At 46.4% G+C, this 18,201-nt stretch overlaps 1 protein-coding gene across 1 annotated transcript in view; it reads left to right on the top strand.

Annotated features, from left to right (window-relative positions):
* The window catches only part of dpy (fibrillin-like protein dumpy), a 121,182-nt gene that overhangs the window by 98,556 nt on the left and 4,425 nt on the right, over positions 1 to 18,201 (top strand). Inside the window, 45 exon segments of the mRNA XM_076371860.1 lie at positions 52 to 363; positions 434 to 745; positions 829 to 1,140; positions 1,219 to 1,548; positions 1,643 to 1,948; positions 2,030 to 2,335; positions 2,414 to 2,725; positions 2,796 to 3,119; positions 3,231 to 3,545; positions 3,624 to 3,947; positions 4,029 to 4,328; positions 4,419 to 4,724; positions 4,810 to 5,124; positions 5,201 to 5,530; positions 5,806 to 6,111; positions 6,229 to 6,549; positions 6,625 to 6,930; positions 7,003 to 7,308; positions 7,382 to 7,699; positions 7,774 to 8,097; positions 8,163 to 8,474; positions 8,672 to 9,004; positions 9,080 to 9,382; positions 9,461 to 9,766; positions 9,862 to 10,179; positions 10,259 to 10,585; positions 10,659 to 10,970; positions 11,046 to 11,366; positions 11,467 to 11,769; positions 11,849 to 12,148; positions 12,242 to 12,562; positions 13,028 to 13,348; positions 13,435 to 13,755; positions 13,836 to 14,105; positions 14,195 to 14,383; positions 14,483 to 14,836; positions 14,921 to 15,127; positions 15,206 to 15,403; positions 15,483 to 15,677; positions 15,799 to 16,167; positions 16,263 to 16,475; positions 16,557 to 16,748; positions 16,824 to 17,036; positions 17,111 to 17,293; positions 17,605 to 18,189. Coding sequence (XP_076227975.1) covers positions 52 to 363; positions 434 to 745; positions 829 to 1,140; positions 1,219 to 1,548; positions 1,643 to 1,948; positions 2,030 to 2,335; positions 2,414 to 2,725; positions 2,796 to 3,119; positions 3,231 to 3,545; positions 3,624 to 3,947; positions 4,029 to 4,328; positions 4,419 to 4,724; positions 4,810 to 5,124; positions 5,201 to 5,530; positions 5,806 to 6,111; positions 6,229 to 6,549; positions 6,625 to 6,930; positions 7,003 to 7,308; positions 7,382 to 7,699; positions 7,774 to 8,097; positions 8,163 to 8,474; positions 8,672 to 9,004; positions 9,080 to 9,382; positions 9,461 to 9,766; positions 9,862 to 10,179; positions 10,259 to 10,585; positions 10,659 to 10,970; positions 11,046 to 11,366; positions 11,467 to 11,769; positions 11,849 to 12,148; positions 12,242 to 12,562; positions 13,028 to 13,348; positions 13,435 to 13,755; positions 13,836 to 14,105; positions 14,195 to 14,383; positions 14,483 to 14,836; positions 14,921 to 15,127; positions 15,206 to 15,403; positions 15,483 to 15,677; positions 15,799 to 16,167; positions 16,263 to 16,475; positions 16,557 to 16,748; positions 16,824 to 17,036; positions 17,111 to 17,293; positions 17,605 to 18,189 — 13,551 coding nt within the window.

The raw sequence follows: 18,201 nt of genomic DNA, 5'->3' as shown, positions 1-18,201 counted from the left end.
GTCAGATATATTGGAGATCTTTTGGTTTAACGATTTTCCACTTATTTGTAGAAGAGGTAATAGTGCCCACAAACCCTTGCCAACCGTCACCCTGTGGACCATACTCTCAATGCCAAGTAACCAATGACTCCCCATCGTGTACATGTTTACCCGAATACAAAGGAATTGCGCCTAACTGCAAACCCGAGTGCATAGCCAACTCCGAGTGCCCCAGCCACCAAACCTGCGTGCAACAGAAGTGCAAAGACCCTTGCCCAGGTCTCTGTGGAGAGAGCGCAGAGTGTCATGTAGTCTATCACGTGCCCCATTGCGTTTGCCCCAGCGGCCTTACCGGCGACCCCTATACACGTTGCTCGATAATAAGTAAGGGAAACATGGTATACGACAAAGGCCGTCGAGGACGAGACTAATCTTGAATTTTTCATTGTTTTAGTGCGTGTTCCGGAACCCTCACCCTGTACGGAAGCCACTTGTGGCACGAACGCGCTGTGCAGAGAACGAGACGGTGCCGGAATTTGTTATTGCCCTCCTGAATACATCGGCAACCCCTACGTAGGCTGTAGACCCGAATGCGTCATTAATCCTGACTGCCCGTCGAACAAAATGTGTGTACGAAATAAGTGTCAAGATCCTTGTCCTGGAACCTGTGGCCAAAATGCTGAATGCGCTGTGGTTAACCATCAGCCATTCTGCACTTGTCGGCCAGGGTTCACAGGTGATCCATTTGTTGTGTGCACCATGGACAGTAAGTTTCCTTGTTTCTGAATAAGTACCCGGCTCGGATGAGTTCAACACTGACGATTGACACTTTAATTTGTTTCCCTGTAGCGGTACCTATGGTAGTAAACCTCTGTAGTCCATCACCGTGTGGACCAAACAGTCAGTGCAAAGAAGTTTCCGGTCAAGCTGTATGCTCTTGCCTGGCAACCTACGTTGGTACTCCACCTGGATGTAGACCCGAATGTGTCTCTAGTTCTGAATGCCCCACCCAGCTTGCATGCCAGGATTATAAATGCGTGAACCCGTGCCCCAGTCCTTGCGGATTGAACACTAAGTGCATCGTGGTTAATCACAGTCCCATCTGTAGTTGCATGCCTGGATACAGTGGAGATCCTTTCACTACCTGTGCACCGGTTCAACGTAAGACGATTTACTAATGTTTTCGATCCACCCACCATAAGAATCCACTTAATCGTGTCCATTCATGACAACTTTTAGCTGTTGCAATCCCCGGCCCAATGGAGACAGACGCGTGCGTACCCTCTCCGTGCGGTAATTTCGCCCAGTGTAGAAATATTCGCGGATCACCCGCGTGCACCTGTTTAGAGGGTTACATTGGACAGCCACCCAACTGCAGACCTGAATGTACAATCAACTCTGAGTGTCAGAGTCACGTGGCGTGTATAAACATGAAGTGCAGAGACCCGTGTCCCGGCTCTTGTGGTTCCGGTGCTGTGTGCGCAGTTGTGAACCACATTCCTGTGTGTAACTGCCCTGAAGGTTTCACTGGCAATCCATTTACCGTTTGCCAGTTGGTACCAGCTACATGTAAGAACCCCAATGATTTTCATGGCCGAATGGATTGAATTGAAATTATTTGAATCGTCTCCAGCTACATCTCACTGACAATTTAACTTTACAGCTCCACCGAGACCAGAAAAAGATGAATGTAGCCCGTCACCCTGCGGTCCCAATGCAGAATGCTTAAGAGGCGTTTGTACATGTTTACCAGAATTCCAAGGAAATCCCTATCTAGGATGCAGACCAGAATGTGTTCTAAACACAGACTGCCCCAGAGACAGAGCTTGTCTGCGTAATAAGTGTATGGACCCTTGTCAGGGCACTTGTGGCTTCAACGCCATTTGTACAGTTATCAATCACGTTCCTATGTGCAGCTGCCCTGGTAATATGACTGGCAATGCATTCAGTCAATGCAACGCTTTGCAAGGTATTTACTCATCTGCATGACGACACCTTTAGTGAAATGTTCCTCAAGGAAGAAGCAAAATAACACTTTTCTTTTTGTCAGATATGATACCTATAAACCCATGTAGCCCAACACCCTGTGGCCCGAACAGCGAATGTCGCGTTGTTAACGGACAAGCGGTTTGCTCGTGCATCAGGGGGTATTTGGGAAGTCCACCCACATGTAGGCCGGAATGCATAGTCAGCACAGATTGCCCGCAGAACGAAGCTTGTAGCAATCAAAAATGTTTGAATCCGTGCCTTGGAACTTGCGGCATCGGCGCCGAGTGTAACATTGTCAACCATAATCCTATATGCAATTGTCCATTACGTTATACCGGAGATCCATTTGTCCAATGCGTACCATTCTGTAAGAACTCGTGATTTTCCAAGCCATATTTCGGTTAAATATTAGAAACATTGTATCATTAAGTTTTATCAATTGCAGTCGAGGAACCAGTAGTAGATCCCTGTCAGCCATCACCTTGCGGCCCCAACTCTCAGTGTCAAGTGATTAATAACTCGCCATCGTGTTCGTGTACCTCAGGATTCTCAGGAAGCCCACCCAATTGCAGGCCGGAGTGCGTCAGTAACAGCGAATGTCCAAGTCTGTTGGCTTGTATCAATCAGAAGTGTCAAGATCCTTGCGTAGGATCATGCGGTGCCAGTGCTAATTGTTATGTTGTTAGTCACACCCCTATGTGTACCTGTCTGAACGGATACACTGGGGATCCATTCACCCAGTGTGTCTTTAAAGAACGTAAGAATCTTGGAATTGTTAAGTTGACATTTTTCGCAGATTTTCAGTCTCTAATGTACCAATCTTACAGCTGTGAGCGTCCCTACACCCGGTGATCCATGCAATCCATCCCCTTGTGGGTCGAATGCTGTATGCAAAGAATTGAATGGTGCAGGCTCGTGTACCTGTATTCAAAATTACATTGGTAACCCGTATGAAGGATGTCGACCCGAGTGTCTTTTGAACTCTGATTGTCCCTCGAACCAAGCATGCATGAACAATAGATGCAGAGATCCCTGCCCAGGAACTTGTGGCCGCAATGCTGAGTGCCATATTATCAATCATTTACCTGTTTGCGAGTGTTTCCCCAGACACACTGGCAACGCTTTTGTCCTCTGTACACCAGTTCAACCAGGTACGTTCCTCCAAAACCAGGAATTATAGAACACAATTCTATTACCAATATACAATCCATGCCAAAACCAATTACTTTTAGAAAATATGACAATTGACAATTCATTTATAGAAGTTGACCAGACAATCAGTAGACCCTGTAACCCTTCACCCTGTGGACCCAACAGTCAGTGTAAGCCCATCAATGGACAATCAGTTTGTTCATGTTTACCTGAATTCATGGGTAGTCCACCTGCATGCAGACCAGAATGTACGATTAGCACAGAATGTTCCTCCAAGTTGGCTTGTATCAATCAAAAGTGTAGCGATCCCTGTCCTGGATCTTGTGGCTCGAATACTAGGTGTGAAATAATTAACCACAATGCTATATGCGCTTGTCAGCCAGGATTCACTGGCGATCCCCTCGTAGCCTGCTTCGAGATGCCGAGTAAGTTTCTCTCCTGACAGAACACAACTAACCTATCTTTGATGGCAACACTTTGTGAGTAAATATTTATTCTAATAGAAAAATCACCAACCGTCCCGTCGTACGTGAACCCCTGTGTACCTTCGCCATGTGGACCTTTCTCTGAATGTCGAGACATAAATGGTCAGGCATCCTGTGCTTGTCAAGCAGACTATATGGGAACACCGCCAAATTGTAGACCAGAATGTATTCGAAATTCAGAGTGTCCTCGTGATCAAGCTTGCATTCAAAAGAAGTGTCGGTATCCGTGCGAAGGAGTTTGTGGTGTAGGGGCTGAATGTTCAGTGTTCAATCATACACCTATTTGTACTTGCCCTGAAGGATACACTGGTGACTCTTTCGTGAGATGTTCCCCTGCTATAGGTATGATTAGATAATGCAAAATAATCGTTTTACTGAATAAGATGTTGCCTCATAATTCATTTGGAACTTTTAATCAATCAGTGGCTGTGGACCAACCTAAGGATTCATGTGCCAATTGCGGTACGAACACACAATGTCAGGAGGGTGTCTGTACTTGTTTACCTGAGTATCAAGGAGATCCATTTTTGGGTTGTCGCCCAGAATGTGTACTGAACTCAGATTGTCCAAGAGACAGAGCTTGTATTAGGAACAAATGTAACAACCCCTGTACAGGAACTTGTGGACAGAATGCTTTGTGTTCTGTCGTTAATCACGTTCCTGTTTGCACATGCCCACCAGGAACATCAGGAAACGCGTTTGTAGTTTGCTCCACTGTGCAAGGTACACATAACTTTAAAAACCATGTGATAATTCTTTCACCTCTATTGTATTAGACAACATATCATTTATCCATTCTAAATTGTTTAACAGTGCAAGCGCCCCAAGATCCCTGCAACCCAACACCATGTGGACCCAACAGTCAGTGCAGAAAGATAAATGATCAAGCAGTTTGTTCTTGCATCCCTAGCTACCTAGGTACTCCACCCAATTGTAGGCCAGAGTGTATCCTTAGTTCCGACTGTCCATCTAATATGGCATGCAACAATCAGAAGTGTATAGACCCATGCCCTGGCACTTGTGGCATCAGAGCAGAATGCGTGGTAGTGAACCACAATCCAATTTGCAGCTGCCCCTCGGATCTGACTGGCAACCCCTTCACAATGTGTATCAGAAAACGTGAGTAAACGACTTCCAATCAATAGAGAATCAATTAATAACTACTGTGTAACGATCCAGCTAATACTTTTATTCTCTTCGACAGAAGAGGAGCCACAAGTTCTAAACCCATGCGTACCAACACCCTGCGGTCCAAATAGTCGGTGTCAAGTCATAAATAACTCACCCTCTTGCTCATGTTTGCCCGAGTTTCTTGGATCTCCTCCCAATTGTAAACCTGAGTGCATAAGCAACAGCGAGTGTTCCACCCACTTAGCATGTATCAATCAGAAATGTCGTGACCCCTGTCCGGGTTCCTGTGGCGCTAACGCCGAGTGCCGCGTGATAAGTCACACTCCAATGTGTGTCTGTTCTTATGGTTACATGGGAGATCCATTTGTACAATGTCTACCAAGACCAGGTAAGAGATCATTCATCCACAAACCCAATAATACAGTAAGTAGCAAACTCGAGTACCAAAGAATACGTCTTTGTAGCCATTGAGGACACGACTAAGAAACCCACGCCATGTGTGCCATCCCCCTGCGGATCAAACGCAATCTGTAACGAACAGAATGGCGCTGCGTCCTGCAGGTGCCTCCCTGATTACGTCGGCAACCCTTACGAAGGGTGTCGACCAGAATGTGTCATCAATTCCGACTGCACGGCAGACAGAGCTTGCATCAGGTCCAAGTGTCAGAATCCTTGTCCAGGATTCTGCGGATACAACGCTGTCTGCCAAGTTGTCAGTCATGCTCCGCTTTGCTCTTGCCAAGTAGGATTTACCGGTGACCCATTCACCCAGTGCAATATTATTCAAGAACAACGTAAGTAGACCAACACTGAAACTACCGAGCAGTTGAATCGACTTTCTGAAATTTCTCTATGGAAACTTCAAAATTGTATCTAACGAGATTTTCATTGATAATTCAGTTTGCATTGCTAATTCAATTGCTTCAATAATTTCTCAGAGAAACAGCCATTATCTTTTTAATAATTGCAAAAAGAAGGAATCAGAAATGGGTCATTTTGACCCGTCTGGTAGCTTTAGTGTTAAATAGCGTGAACTTTTGATCACAGTCTAATGGAAATACTTTTCCAGCGAGACCAACTGACCCATGTAACCCGTCACCTTGCGGATTAAACAGTCGGTGTCGCGTGTCCAATGGCCAAGCAATTTGCTCCTGTTCACCCACCTTCCTTGGAACACCGCCGATGTGTAGACCAGAGTGTACAGTTAGCTCGGATTGCGCCACGAACCGTGCGTGCAAGAACCGCAAATGCGTGGATCCTTGCACTGGTATTTGCGGTATCAATGCTAGATGCGAAGCGATCAATCACAGTCCGATCTGCAGCTGTAACGCTGGTTTCACTGGTGATTCTTTCGTGAGATGTTTCAAGGTTCCAAGTGAGTAGCCGTCACACTGTCGGATTCCATAAACAGGTCTACTAGCTAAACGTACAAGGTTTTAGCTAGGAGCACCTGTATGTTTGCACAACATATTAACCACATTTTTCCCATTAGTGATAGCCGAGCCCGTGAATCCTTGCGTGCCATCACCTTGCGGTCCATTCTCTGTTTGTCGTATACTCGATAACACGCAACTGTCAAGCTGCTCTTGCATGGAGAACTACATAGGAAGCCCACCCAACTGTCGTCCAGAATGTACCATCGATTCTGAGTGTAGCAGCGACAGAGCTTGCTTGAGACAGAGGTGTACCGACCCTTGCCCAGGTTCTTGTGGCCAAGGGGCGCAATGCTTAGTGGTGAACCACATGGCTGTTTGTACTTGTCCGAAAGGATACACCGGTGATCCCTTCGTTAGCTGTTTCGTAGACGTACCTTGTAAGAATCCTTTCTCAAGTTGTCTCAAATTTAAGGCATGTCGAATATTAGATTCTAATGAAATTATTATGCCAGCCACACAACCAACTCCGCAAGACGCTTGTAACCCCTCGCCCTGTGGATCCAACGCTGTTTGTCGCGATGGCACTTGCACTTGTATGCCCGAGTACCATGGCGATCCCTATTATGGATGTCGCCCAGAGTGCGTCCAGAACCCGGATTGCGCATTGGACAAAGCTTGTAATCGCAACAAGTGTTTCGACCCTTGCATAGGTGTCTGTGGACAGAACGCCGAGTGTGTGGTGATTAATCATACACCTATGTGTAGTTGCCCAGACGGTATGTCTGGTAACGCGTTCACCACATGCTATCCGGTTAAAGGTAAACTCGTTGGAAATGAGAAGGTTTGATATTAGCATCGTACAGAAGTAAAGGAGATTGTTTGTATTACAGACCCACAGATAGTAGAACCCTGCAACCCGTCACCTTGTGGTCCCAATAGCAGATGCCAAGACTTCAGCGGACAAGCAGTTTGTTCTTGTGCCCCAGGTTACATAGGAAATCCTCCAGCTTGTCGACCAGAATGTCTGGTCAACACCGATTGTCCATTGAACGAAGCTTGCGTGAACTTGAAATGTAGCGACCCATGCCCTGGATCATGCGGAGTGTCGGCCCGTTGTCAAGTGATCAATCACAACCCTATATGTAGCTGTCCTCCAGTTTTCACCGGTGATCCGTTCGTGCGTTGCGTACCCAGACGTAGGTGTCTCTTGATTTAAGTAGATCCTTATAATCAGCAGATCACAACATAATTTTTTAATATGTTTTAAAGCGGAGGAACCTGTGTTACCCACAAACCCATGTCAGCCATCACCGTGTGGTCCCAATGCAGTTTGTCAAGTGATCAATGACCAGCCATCTTGTTCCTGCAAATCAGAATTCATTGGAACCCCTCCTAATTGTAGGCCCGAGTGTGCCAGTAATACCGAGTGCAATAACAATCTAGCCTGCATCAACCACAAGTGCAAAGATCCTTGCCCGGGCTCTTGTGGGTCCAATGCAGAGTGTCATGTTGTGAATCACGTACCAGCATGCACTTGCATGAGAGACTTCACAGGAGATCCCTTCGTTCAATGCACTGCCAAGCCACGTAAGTGTTCCACAATCACCTGTACAAAATGAGAAGTTTCAGGAATGAAGTTAACTGTTTTACTGATTCTTCAGCGATGTCAACGATTCCGACGCAACCCTGTCAACCATCCCCTTGCGGAGCCAACGCTATTTGTCGTGAACAGAATGGCGTTGGTTCTTGTTACTGTTTACCAGAGTATATTGGCAATCCTTACGAAGGATGTCGACCGGAATGTACAATTGCATCAGACTGTCCCTCCCATTTGGCTTGCATCAATCTCAAGTGTCAGAATCCTTGTCCCGGTGCTTGCGGTGGCAACACCAACTGCCAAGTGGTTAACAATCTGCCAGTGTGCACTTGCCTGCCACAGTACATCGGTGATCCATACGTGAATTGCTTGTACAAATTGCCATCCAGTAAGTCAGAAAACGAAACGATTAGAATTCATTTGAGTTGTGTATACAATGTTAATATTTTCTAGTCGAAAAAGACGAACCCGACTTATGCAGACCATCACCTTGCGGTCCGAACAGTCAGTGCCAGAGTATCACTGGTCAGGCGGTGTGCTCTTGCCTACCCCAATACGTAGGAACCCCACCGAATTGTCGACCCGAATGTGTCGTCAATTCAGAGTGTAATTCGAATCTGGCCTGTGTCAATCAGAAGTGCAGAGACCCATGCGCTGGAACCTGTGGACGCAATGCACAGTGCAAAGTGATTCATAACAGTCCTATCTGTAGCTGTGGAAGCGGCTTAACAGGAGATCCATTTGTGTATTGCTTCCCCATTCCAAGTGAGTTTTTCTTATCTTCATCCCCATTGAGTCGAGTGACATTTCACTTTCTTACTTTGTATAGTAATAATATTTATTTAACAGAATAATTCCTTTGATACATCATTTATTTTACAAAGGATACAAGAGAAAGATCATATTAATTACAAAGTTCTTAAAGCATAGACAGAATAAAATGCATACTCTTTTTTCCACAGTAACTACACCAGAAGTTCAGTATCCAAAAGATCCGTGCATTCCATCCCCTTGCGGTCCAAATGCGCTGTGCAAACCTTCAGGTGACACTCCTGTATGCACTTGTATGAACAACTATATTGGTGTGCCCCCCAACTGTCGACCAGAGTGCACCATGAATTCAGATTGCACAGCGAACAAAGCTTGTATTCGGGAGAAGTGTAGGGACCCTTGTCCAGGATCCTGCGGCATCGGTGCACGTTGTACAGTGGTTAATCACACACCATCGTGTAACTGTCCTGCAGGCTACACTGGTGATCCTTTCATCAGCTGTTCTCTTATTCCTCAACCTGACAGTAAGGAAAACAGCATTAAGAATTGTATCAACGCTAATTCATCTTCTACAACAGATATTAATGTTTCCATTTTAGTAACAGAAGCTCCAACAGACCTATGCAATCCATCACCATGCGGACCCAACGCACAGTGCAGAGATGGCACTTGCACTTGTATACCTGGTTACTTAGGTGACCCGTACAGTATTTGTCGTCCTGAATGTGTTATTAACACTGATTGTCTGCGAACCGAAGCTTGTATACTGCACAAATGCAGAAACCCTTGTGTAGGAACGTGTGGAGCAAATGCAATGTGCAATGTAGTCAATCACTTGCCCATGTGCAGTTGTCCTAGAAACATGACTGGAAACGCGTTTATATCCTGTACCCCAATGAAAGGTTAGTTACTACTTTCTTGTTAACATATATGATAGGTTATAAAAACAACATACTACTGATATTTATTGTAAAATACAGACGTGAACATCGTTGACCCTTGCAATCCATCCCCATGTGGTGCAAACAGTCACTGTCGGTCCTCCAATGGGCAAGCAGTTTGCACTTGCATCAATGGATTCAAAGGATCGCCACCTTCCTGTAGGCCAGAGTGCATTGTCAGCACTGATTGCTCACGTGACAAAGCTTGTAGCAATCAGAAGTGCATTGATCCTTGTTTGGGCGCTTGTGGCTTATCAGCACAGTGTACTGTCATCAATCACAACCCTGTGTGCAGGTGTTTCGACCAGTTCGTTGGAGATCCGTTTGTTCAATGCACACCGCCCAGTAAGAATAATGAATTTTTATTTCAGGAATAACACCTTTGTAGCCTCGAATATTCGAAGAACAATTTCACCGAGACAATGCTCCCTTAATTTTAGGCAAGGTACCGAATGTACCAGTGAACCCCTGTCAACCGTCACCCTGTGGTCCAAACGCAGTCTGCCAAGTGATCAACAACACGCCCTCTTGTTCCTGTCTCCCAGAATTTATAGGAACTCCGCCAAACTGTAAACCAGAGTGCGTGAGCAATTCTGAGTGTCCAGTTCAACAGGCTTGCATCAATCAAAAGTGTCAAGACCCTTGTCCAGGATCCTGCGGTAGAAACACAGAATGCAGAACGATCAGTCATACTCCCATGTGTAGTTGCGCTAGCGGTTTCACCGGGAATCCGTTCGTTCAATGTAGCCCTCAACCTAGTAAGAACCACTTTCAGGCATCGCCTCATTGGTAAACCAAGACTTGGGAACAATATTGACTTTTCAAATTTGCTTGTAGTGGAGGATACGCCAACCAGAGTGAACCCGTGCCAGCCATCTCCCTGCGGTGCAAACGCTGTTTGTCGTGACTCTTATGGTTCAGCTCTATGCAGCTGTTTACCCGATTTCTATGGCAATCCCTACGAGAACTGTCGACCCGAGTGTCTCATTGATTCCGACTGTCAGTTCAATCGAGCTTGCATCAGAAACAAATGCCAAGACCCCTGTCCAGGAACCTGCGGTTTCAACGCAGCATGTCAAGTCGTGAATCACATCCCCAGCTGTAGTTGTAGGTCAGGTTACACCGGAAACCCGTTCAAGTCCTGTGGTGCACTCGCAGAACTTCGTAAGTGATCAGACGTTAGAAGACTTGAATTCTGTGTTAAAAGCAGAGTTTAATCCTAATTTATCCCGAGTAGCCAAACCATCCACCCCGAATCCATGCGTGCCATCACCCTGTGGACCAAACAGTCGTTGTCAGGACAACAATGGCCAAGCTAGTTGCTCTTGCCTGCCCTCCTTCAAAGGAACCCCACCAGGATGTAGACCAGAGTGTGTAGTTAGCGCTGAATGTCCCACTAACCAGGCTTGTATGGGCCAGAGATGCGTTGACCCTTGTCCAGGTGTCTGTGGCGTGGACGCTAGATGTGAAGTGTTCCACCACAGTCCCATATGCAGCTGTAGTCCTGGTCAGACAGGAGACCCATTCGTGAAATGTTTTGATGTCACCAGTAAGTGGTCCAATCACAGGAACGTTGTCTCCAAATGTCTCTTGAATGAAATTTCAATTGGAACTCCCATTTTAGCAATAGTACCGCCCACTCCCGTGAACCCCTGCGTGCCATCCCCCTGCGGACCGTTCTCTCAGTGCCAAGACATAGGAGGCATTCCATCGTGCTCCTGCCTATCTAACTACGTCGGTTCAGCTCCCAATTGCCGGCCAGAATGTTTGGTCAATTCGGACTGTACCAGCGATAAAGCCTGTATCAGAGAGAAGTGTATAGATCCTTGCCCAGGATCGTGCGGAACAAATGCATTGTGCAATGTTATCAGCCACACACCATCCTGCAGCTGTCCTGCAGATTTTGTAGGCGACGCCTTTACCAGTTGCCAACCGAAACCCACAAGTAAGGATACAAACCATTCCAACGTGTCAGTGATAAGAATTCCAACTCAGATTTCCTGAAATCTTCAATTGCTTTACTGACTTCGCTCTTCTTGAACCAGCCCCTCCAGCACCCTCAGACCCATGCAACCCCTCACCCTGTGGACCAAACACCCAATGTCGAAACGGAGTCTGCACCTGCATAACCGAGTACCGTGGCAACCCCTACGAAGGCTGTTACCCGGAGTGCGTACAGAACTCAGACTGTAGCCGCGACAAAGCCTGCTCCAACAACAAATGCGTGGACCCGTGTCCGGGAGTCTGCGGCCAGAACGCCGAGTGCGTCGCGGTTAATCACATTCCGACCTGCAGTTGCATAGAAAGCTACGAAGGGGATCCCTTCACCTACTGTAAACCCGTGCAAAGTGAGTTCAACGTCCTCCTCGTCTAACGACAGATTCACTCGAGACCAACTTGTAACCGAACCCTCTTGCTCAACAATAGAACGCGTGAAACCCTGCGAGCCCTCGCCCTGCGGACCCAACAGCGTCTGCCGTGATTTCGGCGAGCAAGCCTCTTGCTCCTGCCTCCCTGGATACTTCGGGACTCCGCCCAGTTGTAGACCCGAGTGTCTCGTGAACACCGACTGCGAGCAGAGTAGGGCTTGCGTGAACCAGAGATGCCAGAATCCTTGCGAGAATACCTGCGGCCAGGCCGCGCTGTGCGCAGTGCGCAATCACAATCCCATTTGCAGCTGCCCTGCCGGTTATTCGGGCGACCCATTCGTCAGCTGCTTCCCCATCCGTAAGTAGCCCAAAGAGAGAGAGAGAGTGAACTTCTTGCTGATTTTCAGAACGCACCCGCCTTAACCGGACTCTTTTTTTTACCGGCGAACAGAACCGAACGACGTGGAACCCAGCCTGGACCCGTGCACCCCCTCACCGTGTGGACCGAACTCCCAGTGCACCGTAATCAACAATAAACCTTCCTGCGCCTGTATGCCCGAGTTCATAGGATCTCCTCCCAACTGTAGACCCGAATGCCTCGTAAACAGCGAGTGCCCCGGCAATCAGGCCTGCGTTAAGCAGAAGTGTACCAATCCTTGCGTAGGACTCTGCGGTACCAATGCCCTCTGCCAAGTTGCCCTGCATTACATCCATTGCGTCTGTCCCGAGGGATATACCGGGGACCCGGTCACAGTTTGTTCCCCGATCACGAGTAAGGACCATCTCGTGTGACAACGATGATACTATCAAGAACGAGAGATGTCCCGCGAATTCATTCTAGTTCTCTGTTTCAATTGTTTTGTTCGATTCTTTTAGCTGTCTGTAAATATTGTACATATATTATAGATTGTATATGAGACGAGTTGCATGTCGGTACCGTAAGCGAACGGTTTCAGATCTCTCTCCGTCGTTCTCTTGGACACTCTCTTGAATCTGAATTGCCATATTGTTCATACACGATTTCATACTTTCAAGCTTTCACGATCTCTGTAAATCATGTACGTCTCCGTTCGTGTGTTCTTGTACAGCTTCACTTGCAGTTTCCTCCGGATCGTTCAATAATTGTACATTAACCCATTTCATATACAGCGTTCTCGTTTCTCTGATTAATCGTGTATTAACCGAGCAGCCTGTTGATAGACGCGATTACTTACTCGGTGTTCCAATTTTATTTTAGCGCCCGCAAAACCACCGACACCGTCGAGACCGTGCAGCCCTTCGCCCTGTGGAGTCAACGCCTACTGCCGAGAGAGGTACAACACCGCGTTCTGCGAGTGTATCCCTGGATACAGAGGAAACGCGTACGAAGGTTGCCAACCGGAGTGCTTGGTGAACACCGACTGCCCGAAGTCCCAAGCTTGCATCAGGACCAAGTGTCAAGATCCTTGTCTTGGCACTTGTGGCGTTGGAGCGATCTGCACGGTGTCCAATCACATTCCTATTTGTTCTTGCCCTCAACCAACTATAGGGGATGCGTTCACACTCTGCAGAGTAGAAGGTAAAGTCATTGTATTTGTAAGTCCCACCCTGGGTCCACTGCAAACAATTTCTCAACGGAGGCATCAACTTGTTTTCTATGTGCAGAACCAAAAGAAAGGGATCCTTGCTCTCCATCTCCCTGCGGACCGAACACTCTCTGTGAGAAAGTCGGCGACACGGTGGTGTGCAAGTGTCTCCCTGGTCTCCAAGGTGTACCTTCGAGCGTCACTGGTTGTCATCCGGAATGCGTGATCAGTTCCGACTGCCCGGGAGATAAGGCGTGCATTAACAACAGATGCGTGAACCCCTGCACCCAGAATGTGTGTGGTATCAGAGCGACTTGCAAGGCGATCAATCACAGTCCACTTTGCAGTTGTCCGTCACCGTTCATTGGCAATCCGTTCGTAGAATGCACTGAACCAGTTGGTAAGTTTAAGATATATCAAACTATTCATTCTAAAGCAGTTGTGTTAGTACTGGTATATTCTGAACTGATTTTTTTCCAGAAACTGATCCTTGCAGTCCATCGCCCTGCACCTACAATGGCGAATGCAAGATTAGAAACAGTGTTGCAGTGTGTATTTATCCGGAGTGTGTCATCAACGAAGATTGTCCACGGGACAAAGCCTGCTTCACGCAGAAATGCAGAGATCCTTGCATAGGCGCTTGTGGCGTCAATTCCATCTGCCAAACAGTCAATCATAAGCCTGTCTGTTCGTGTCCATCTGGATTCACTGGTAACGCAAGGATACAATGCAACATTCCACCAGCTGATGGTAATTTTTCAGAATTAATTAGGAAGCTTAACCGTTCTCAAGGGCATCCCTGATTAATGTCATAATCATCTAATATTTTCCATGTATAGTGCCAGTTCCGGAATGCACTCAGAACTCAGAGTGTCCGAATGACAAGTCCTGCTACAATCAGAAGTGCATCAATCCTTGCACATTGGACTCGTGTGGCTACAACAGTCGCTGCCACGTGCTGTTGCACAGAGCTGTATGCGTCTGCAATGAAGGTTTCACTGGCAATCCTCAACAATACTGTCGTGAAAGTATGTAATCCAGTCTTCGTTCGTGTACTGGTATCACACATGCTGTTCACATAATTGTTGAATGCTTATATCACAAACACATTGGAATAATTTTTGCAGTTGGATGTCGCGGGGACAGCGAATGCCCCTTGGCTCAGTCCTGCATCAACAACGAGTGCGTGGACGCTTGCTTGGTCACACAATGTGGCGTCAATGCTCTCTGTTCATCCGATGGTTACCATAAACCACGTTGCTACTGTCCTGAGGGATACCAAGGAAATCCGTATCATATCTGTGAGAGACCAGAATGTATTAACGACAATGATTGCCCATCTTCCTTGGCGTGCAGCAGCCAGAGATGCGTCAACCCTTGCGACTGTCCAATGTCTGCACAATGCTCTGTCATTAACCACAGACCAACATGTCGGTGCCCACCTGGTTACACGGGTGACCCGTACACGAATTGCCACATGGGTAATTTACTGAACCTGAATTAACTTTGCAGGATACGTAAATATAGAGCTAATTAAAAATTGAAAAATTCTTTGTCCCACTTAGAACCAACGGACTTGCAATGTCAAGTAGACGGAGACTGTCCCAGTAAATTGGGCTGCTTCAGTGGAGTCTGCAAAGATCCGTGCATCGAAACGAAACCTTGTATCACAGGTGCAAGATGTTCTGTTGTGGACACGCTACCAATGAGGACAATGATCTGCGAATGCTTACCGAACTTCGCTGGCGACGCAACAGTCGCTTGTATTCCAGGTGAATATAATACACTCAATGATTACTGAATGCTTGAATTTCTTAGTTACTAAAATACATGATTATTTCCTTCTGCAGTGGATAAACAACTTGACGCAATCTGCAACACCAATTCCGACTGCACATCAAACATGGCGTGCTTGAACCAACGATGCGTCAACCCTTGCACCATCAACCCCTGTGCATCGAATGCGCAGTGCGTTGTACAAAACCATCGTCGCCAATGTCACTGTAACACTGGTCTATCCGGAGATCCATTCATGAATTGCTATAGAGGTAATTATTGAAATGCAATCAATAACACTGACTCAACAACAGTATTCATATGTTGAGTAAAATGTTTTATTTGTACTAGATACCGAGGGCTTCCCTGACTGTACATCAAACTCAGACTGCTCACCTGAAGCAGCTTGCATTAATCAGCTGTGCCAGAACCCATGTCTGGGCTCACAGTGTGGATTAAACGCAGAGTGCATCATGGTGAACCATCACCCGACGTGTCACTGTCGACAAAACTATGCTGGTGATCCCCAAGTACAGTGCTTCAAACGTAAGTTTCATTAGACGAGAATTGCCATCGTGTCAATTGATATTATGAATACAAAAGTAACGAATAAAGGTTTCAAATGATTCAAAGTACAAGAAAACATAAAAATATATTATGTCTTCAGCTGAATGCAAGTCTGACGACGACTGTCCCTACGACAAGGCCTGCCAAAATGAAAACTGTGTTAGCCCGTGCCTCGATGGCGGCATTGCTTGCGGTCGTGGTGCACAGTGCGTTGCGGTTTCCCATCGAGCGCAATGCATGTGCCCGCGAGGTACCCAAGGCGACGCGCGAATAGCTTGCGTCTCGGCAGTATGTCATTACAATGAAGATTGCGCTGATTATGAAGCATGCGACAGACTGAACAGGGTTTGTCGACCGGTTTGCGATGAAGATGTTTGTGCAGACACTGCTCAATGCGTTGCTAAGGAGCACCAACCGAGGTGCATATGTCCTTCAGGAACATCTGGAAATCCTTACATCGAATGCACGGGTAACCTCATTTATAAAATTTCATTGACTTAAATCAACCCCTTGCCTCACGACTTATTTGATTCTAATTTAATCATCTTTCTTAATTGAGTACAGGTGTTTCTACAGAAGTAGGATGCAGGGCAGATAGTGAATGTCCATTTTATTTAGCCTGCATCAATGCAAGGTGTCAAGATCCCTGTCTGTCATCGCATATGTGCACTGGTGATCAAGAATGTAAAGTATTAAATACGGTACCACTTCGTACAATGATATGTAGCTGCCCACCACACACCATCACTGACATCAACGGGCAATGCAAGAAGATTCGTAAGCACCATTAATTATCTCTCAAGAATTCAACCTTCTTTTGTTTAACACATAATAAATAAAATGTTATTTGCATTTCAGTGGTAGCTGATGTCCAGTGTCACCAAGATCAAGACTGCAATAATTCAGATAAATGCATCAGTGGAACTTGCATCGAAGCCTGTCTCACTACTCAGTGTGGTCTGAACGCTCAATGCAAGTCAGCATCTCACACTGGTATCTGTCAGTGTGCTCCAGATTTCACTGGCAACGCTTACATCGAATGCATCAGAAGTACGACTCGTTGAATTAAAGATTGATTAAGGGTAGTTAAGAGATTGCGAGTAACTATGAATTTTTATATTTCAGCTCCAATTATAACCTTACCACCGCCTCGCCCAGAGTGCTACACGAATAGTGAATGTCCTAACGATAAGCAATGCATTAATTCCCTCTGTGTGAATCCTTGCGTAACCACGGATCCTTGCGGAAGAAACGCACTGTGCCACGTCAACAATCATATTGCGGTTTGCAGATGTCCAGCTAACTATGAGGGCGACGCCAGACACAATTGCATACCACGTAAGTGTATAATCAAATAGAATACTTGTATTAACTTATAGAATCATTTACAAATAACGTTTGTACCTTTATAGCTGGCATAGTAGCTGAATGTCGTTCGAACAGCGATTGCGCCGGTAATGCTGCCTGTGTAAACAGTTTGTGCATTAATCCTTGCAACTGCGGTCCAAACGCCAAATGCAACGTTGTCGACCATTATCCATCTTGCGTGTGCCCGCCTGGTTACTCTGGAAATCCCCAATTAGGCTGCTTCAAATGTAAGTTATGCCTCAATACAAAGAAATCATATTTAATCCCTTGCACTCAAGAGGCGACTCCTAGTCGCCATTTGATTGAACACAGTGAAACTGTAAAATCTTAAATTCAATATTAAATTTTAGCTATCAACATGTGAAACAAAAATAAAACAGTTGTGTCTTTTATACAAGATTTTTCTTTACATTAGCTGCAAATAATGTTATTGATATTTCATTAGGAAATAATGAATTAGGAATATTTATAACATCAAGTATTATCAAGTATTATCAAATATGCTACACGATTCATTTTATAAAATTCCTGCTTCCAGTGGATTGCGAGACTGACAGCGAGTGTAACAACGCCGCAACCTGCTACAACGGGCAATGCGTGAATCCATGCATCCTGGAGAACAAGTGTGCGATCAACGCGGAATGCTACGGCCAAAACCATCGCGCTGTTTGCCGCTGCGGAGCCGGTTATCTTGGCAACCCAGAAGTCCATTGCGAGCGCGCCGAGTGCAACGCAGATCACGATTGTCCTCGAAACCTGGCTTGCTACAGTGGACGCTGCGTCAATCCGTGCATCGAGGAATCACCGTGCGCGCAGAACGCCGTCTGCTACGTTCAAGATCACGAATCCACTTGTCGCTGTCCTGAGAACTTACCTGCCGGAAACCCATACTCTTATTGCGAGCATCTCACTACTTACTTGGACGAGCCAGAGTGCAGAGTAGACCTCGATTGCGCTGATAAACTAGTGTGCATCAAGAACAAATGCATCGATCCTTGCCCGGTGATCAAACCGTGCTTGGAGAACGCTAGATGCAATGTCCTTGACACTGTACCTGTAAGAACCATGACGTGTACCTGTCCAGAGGGCTGGACCACTGACATCGATGGAGTCTGCAGACCAAGTGAGTAATTTC

The sequence above is a fragment of the Nomia melanderi genome, chromosome 11 (assembly GCF_051020985.1).
Source record: "Nomia melanderi isolate GNS246 chromosome 11, iyNomMela1, whole genome shotgun sequence".
Lineage (NCBI taxonomy): Eukaryota > Metazoa > Arthropoda > Insecta > Hymenoptera > Halictidae > Nomia > Nomia melanderi.
Note: the sequence above shows the minus strand (reverse complement) of the source record. Positions and strands in the feature narration are given on the sequence as shown.